This window comes from Magnolia sinica, chromosome 7, assembly GCF_029962835.1.
Source record: "Magnolia sinica isolate HGM2019 chromosome 7, MsV1, whole genome shotgun sequence".
In the NCBI taxonomy this organism is placed as follows: Eukaryota; Viridiplantae; Streptophyta; class Magnoliopsida; order Magnoliales; family Magnoliaceae; genus Magnolia; species Magnolia sinica.
The window spans coordinates 49,394,903-49,400,902 of record NC_080579.1 but is presented as its reverse complement, the minus strand read 5'-3'; the positions used below and the strand labels follow the sequence as shown (position 1 = coordinate 49,400,902).

Sequence of the window (6,000 nt, the reverse complement as noted above, 5' to 3'; positions counted from 1 at the left end):
TGCAAAATTTTCGAGGGGGGATTAGGTGAGATTTGCTTACATCCCTCCAATCCTTTGCAATCCCGTACATCTGAAGTCGATCCTCTTCAATGCCGGCACGATATCCAAGAAATCCCATTAATTCCACCTTGAGCCCGTCGCCAAATAGCCGGCGCCTGGAAGAGTGAGATTTCGAAACCCACTCCCACTTATGCCCACCTAATCCCACTGCCCAAACACGCCCTAAGGGCCTGTTTGGCCAGGCAGATTGGATAGGATTAGAGTGGATTGCACGGATTTCAAGGTAATGATAGCTGCATCAGTGGATTGGTGCAAGATCTAGGGGATTGATATATCCCGGGATTGCAATATCTGGTCTGTTTGGCATGCCCAGCCAATTCCGGGATTAAACCTTCCAATCCCTCAAACCAAACACGTCCCAGGTAATTTTGAAGGGATTAGGGTGGATTGGATGGGATTTAAAGGTGATGATGGTGATGTCAGTGGATTGTCTTAAGATCCATGGGATTGGGATTGTTATATCACGGGATCAGGATCCCGTGTCTGTTTGGCACGCCTGGCCAATACCGGGATCTATCTTCCAATCCCTTCCAATCAGCCCGGCTAAACAGGACTCTTACACGGGCTCTTACCCGACATTGCCACTCCTTGAGGAAGCCAAATGTCCACATGCAGGCTGCGTATGTACCCTTCAAGTATCCTCGCGCGAATTGACTGAGTTTTTTTTTTTTTCAACAACAACAATAATAATACCACACAAATTAAGACAATATCGTCTCATTTCCTTCTTTTTCTCTTCTTCTCTCTAAAAATTAGAAAGTACGTTTCTCCCAGAATTTATTTTCATCTTCTCCTTCTAAATCAAAGCTCTGTTTCAGAGAGAGAGAGAGAGAGAGAGAGAGGTAATGGCGAGGGGTCCTGTAGTCGATGCAGAGTATCAGAAGGATGTTGAAAAGTCTCGTAGAGACCTCAGAGCGCTCATTGCTAGCAAGAACTGTGCTCCCATCATGCTTCGTTTAGCGTAATTTCTCATTCTCTTCGCTCTCTCTCTCTCTCTCTCTCTCTCTCTCTCTCCTGGTCTGATTCTTTTTCCTGTTTTTCTGCTTTTATCTCTCTCCTGTCCTGATTCTTTTTCCTGTTTTTCTGCTTTTATGAGGAATTTGGGTTCTGGGTATTGTTTTGTTCTCATTTTTCTCAATTGGGTTTTCATGTCTTATCATTTATTATTATTATTATTATTATTTTCATATTTAGGTTCTTGGGGAACTTTAACCTGTTCTCTCCGCACTTGTTACTTATCGTGTGCCTTTCCTCTGTCCTGTTTTTCTGCTTCTATGAAGAATTTTGGGTTCTGGGTTTTGTTTTGTTTCAACTGGCTTTCATGTCTTTTCCTTTTCTTTCTCTTTTTATTTTTTCATATTTAGGAAGTTATCGTCTTCCTCTTCAAAAGAGGATATATGCCACATTGGTCGCGTGATCTGGACCGTTCATCTGGTTGTTCTCACCGTGGATGAACCATACAACCTGAAAAAAAAAGGAGCCAGTGAGATGATTTTAACTGTATATGGTGACCTGTAAAGCGATGGTCTGCATTCTACAAAAGAAGATATATGGCACATTATTCTAGTGGCCTGGATCTTTCATCTGGTGTTTCTTGCAATGGATGAGGCACAAAACCCCCTAAAAAACAGAAAAGAGCCAACAAGACGATCTTAACCATCCAATGGTGACCTGCAATGAAAAGGATGTTTGCTGATCAGACAACTAAGATTGCTCTTCTTTGCAGGCCTCACTGGATGAATGGCTCGGATCACTGTTCTATTGTTCCGCATGTCTGATTTTTGGGTGAGCACATGATAAGGAGCATTGTGCATGGTGCACATGATAATTTCAGTGCAATGATCCTTTTCATTTCTCTTATTGGTTTTCTTCTTTCCTTTGTATTATACTTCTTTGAAGGATTTCTTGTCATTTATGTGTTTTAGTTTTCGATACTGAGATTTCATTTTCTATCAATCATCTTGTAGGAGTTTCTTTGTACTCAGCCCAGGGAAATGCAGTAATTTTTTTTTCGTGTGTGCGTGTGTGTTGGGGGGGGGGGGTTTTCCATGTTTTCCTTGCCTATCATTATGCCCTCCTCCGACCTTTTTTTTATTTTTTATTTTATAAAAAAATTCATCTGAAATATTTGAAATCTTTCTTTAATTGTTGAAGTTCTTCTGTATTGTTGATTTTATTTTTGTTGTAGAAAATTGGCTTGTCCTTGACACTTTAGGAGATAGGGTTTAGAAAAACAAGAACTTATATCTACACCTAAATTGATTGATTTGCATGCACCCATTTTCCAATTTGGGAATGTAAACCGTAGAAGATCCAATTACGGAATCATCCATGTATAGAGTCTCAATAATTTGTAAAGGGATTCTTTTAGTAAAGTCAAACTTTAGTGAAGGGGTTGTTGGTTTTGCTCTTGGGGATAGCGAAGAGATTTCTTTTTGGGAGGGCATGTGGATTGGGAATGTGGCGTTGCAATTCCTGTTCTAAAAAAATTGCTTGACTGTTGATGGCCCGCAATATTTTGGTAGCGCGATTCTTCTCACCATGCGGAAATTTGTGGTGTGGCCCCCTCTGTGCCGTTTTTTTTTCTTTTTCTCTCGAACAAAGAGGTGATAAGATGCCCTCCCTTTTAAATCACATTCATCTGTATGGTCTAGATAGTGGGGAGAAGGACCGGATGATATGGTGAAAAGAGAAGTCAGGGAGGTTCTCAGTTTGGTCATTCTACGAAATGCTACACAAGCTAGGTTTGGTGAAGCATTCAAGGATTGCATGTGGGGTCCTACGACGCTTCTTTGAGCATTGCAGCTTTTGGTTGGCTAGTTGGTAGGGAAAGGGTTTTGACTATAGATAATCTCTAGAAATGGGGGATGATCTAACCTAATGCTTGCTTAACGTGCATTGCAAATTTTGAATAGGTCAACCACCTGTTCCTCCATTGTCCGTTTGCTCTCAAGGTGTGGAATGTTTTTATAATCCAAATTCAATGCCTCTTGGGTTATGCCAAGTTCAACTGGTAATTTTTCTGAAGGCTTGACGTGACACGGAGGAAGGGAAGGAGGTGAAGGTATCGTGGTAGCTATGTCTGTTGTTGGGCCTTCAACAGATTTTGTAGGAGAAGAGTGGGAGGTGCTTCTGTGATGTTAGCCGCAGTACTGACTAGGTGATAGCAAGGGTGAAAGGTTTTGTTGTTGAATGGGGTTTGTGTAATGGTGGGGAGAATGAGTGTATTTTGTTTTGTAAATTGTTGGGGTGCCATCTCGGTGCTTTTCTAACAAGATAATTGTTACCTTTGATAAAAAATATAAAAAAGGATCATACTAAAGTCCCAAAATGAAGGAATTAGTGTGTGCAAGTTAGAAAGGGTGGGTGTTAGGTCATGGCTCCGAAAGTTATTTCCATTGCTAATCCATCATATGTGACTCAAAGTATGAAATAAGAGATGTTTTTCCCTTGATTATTTTTTTCTCTATCTAATTTCAATTCTATATGGAATTTAGAGAAGCCGAAGCAATTACTTAAGATTGTTTGCAATATTTCTTTATCTTGTAGGCACCACTTTTCACCTAGTTTGCATATTAAGGTTGTGGGCGATCATACTATCAAGTCTAGCCAGTGTTTGAAATATCGGTATCGCACAATGTATCGCACCCTTGGGATACAGATACGTATCGGTTATCGCACGGGATATATCGTTTGTATCGCATAGTTTATCAAACTTTTTGGGAAACATGGGGAAACATTGGGAAAATGGTTGAATTTTTTAATGAACTTTTGGGGATTGTTAAAAAGGCTCTTAATACACACTTTTAAATCATAACATCTCAAAAAAAAGATGCACCCAATAAATTTCCTTTGTATAGGGTCCTAAGCTATGCGATGTTTAACTGAACTAACGCAACTATATTTAAATTGAATGCATGATATTTATAAATATATCATAGTCATGTATGAAAATAGAACTAATTCACTGGTGTGGCCCATAATATGAACATATCAACAAGTCGGATGGAAAGTAAAGGACATGGTGGACCCTGAAGTGATGCACCAAGTTCTGTGGGGCCCACCATAATGTATGTGTTATATCCACACCATCCATCCATTTAGAGATATCATTTTAGGCCATGAGAAAAAGAATGATTAAGATCCAAAGCTCAAGTGGACCCCACCACAGAAAACAGTGGAGAGAGTAACGCACACCATTAAAAATTTGTAAGGGCCATAGAACTTGGTGCGTCACTTCAGTAGCCCGTCTGGCTACGCAACCCGTCAGTATGGCGCGCGCGGGGATACAGATTGGCTACTCCCTTGACACCCCCTCATGGTTGGTGGTTGGTGCTCTGTGGGCCCCAACATAATATATTTGTTTCATCCATTCCGTTCATCCATTTCTACGGATCATTTTAGGAATGACAAAGAGAATAATAGGGATGCAAATCGCAGGTGGACCACACCAAAGGAAAATAATAATGATTGGATATCCACCATTAAAATCCTCCTAAGGCCCACTGTAGTGTTTATTTTACATCCAATTTGTTGATTGGGTCTTAAAGACCCAGATGAAGGTAAAAAATAAATATCAGGTTGATCCAAAGCTTTTATGGCTCCCAAAACATTTTTAATGGTTAACGTTCATTCAACACTGTTTCCTGTAATGTGGTCCACTTGAGTAGTGTAATGGTTCAATTTTGGGCTCAACACCTAAAATGATCAGTAAAAACGGATGCACGGCGTGGATAAACCACGTGTAATCACGGTGGGCCCAGTAGAGTTTACTCAGTAAGATAACGCCCGTCAGTGACGGGCGAATTCGGATTGCGTACTGAGTTACTCAGTAAACTTAGTTGGGCATACTGTGAATGTGTGTGGGTTATCCACGCCGTCCATCCGTTTTTCTAGCTCATTTTATTGGTTGAATAGAAAATTTAAGAAAGCCCAAAGCTCAAGTGTGCCACACCACAGTAAAAAGTGGAATAATGACTTCCACCGTTGAAATCTTGGTAGTGCCTGCAGTGATGTTTATTTGTCATCCAACCATTTCATAATATCACACAGATATGGATGAAGGGAAAAAACAAATAACAGATTGATCCAAAACTTCTGTGGCCCTAAGAAATTTTCGACGGTAGAATTTCAATTCACATTGTTTCCCGTGGTGAGGTCCACTTGAGATTTAGATATACTTTATTTTTGCGCTAGAGCCCTCAAATTATCTTTTAAAATGGATGGACGGAGTAGATAACATCTGTAAATCATGTGGGACCCCACAGAGTTTACTCAGTACCCTTAGCGTGCTGAGTGACTCGGTACGCAATTCGCGTCCCTGGCGGGCCACAAGACGTCACCGAGTTACGTGGGTCCCATCATGATGTATGTTTTCTATCTATAACGTACATACATTTGAAGAGATCATTTTATAGCATGAGCCAAAAATGGGTCAGATCCAGAACTCGAATGGACCCCACCATAGAAAACAGTAGAGAAAGGTTTCAACGGTGGAAATAAGTATCACCACTGTTTCCTATGGTATGATCTTATATTTTTCTAAAATTTGGGATCAACCCTTAAATTAGATGGAAAAGCGTATGGAGGGTGCGGATGGATCACATACATAAAAGGTGGGCCCAAGTAAGTTTACTGAGTACGATAAAACCGTACTGAGTAAAGCACCATGACAACCTTTACCCCATCCACCGAAGCGGATTGCGCACCGTGTACTGAGTAAACTCTGTGGGGCCCACTGTCATTCATGCATTTTATCGAATCCATCCATCCGTTTTATCATATAATTTCAAGGATTTAAACGAAAAATTAATCATATCCAAAGCTCAATGGACCACACCACTTGAAACAGTTTGAATTGCAGTCTACCGTTGAAAAGTTCGTGGGGGCCCACAGAAGTTTTAGATCAAGATAATATTTGTTGTTTGCATTCATCCATGT

The 6,000-nt window shown here is 40.5% G+C and overlaps 1 protein-coding gene across 1 annotated transcript in view; it reads left to right on the top strand.

Moving 5' to 3' along the window:
* The first annotated feature begins 771 nt into the window (after positions 1-771).
* Positions 772-6,000, top strand: part of LOC131251334 (L-ascorbate peroxidase 3) — a 52,464-nt gene continuing 47,235 nt past the window's right edge. The window contains exon 1 of the mRNA XM_058252018.1: positions 772-1,021. Coding sequence (XP_058108001.1) covers positions 906-1,021 — 116 coding nt within the window. The 5' untranslated portion in view covers positions 772-905. The remainder of the gene's footprint in view (positions 1,022-6,000) is intronic.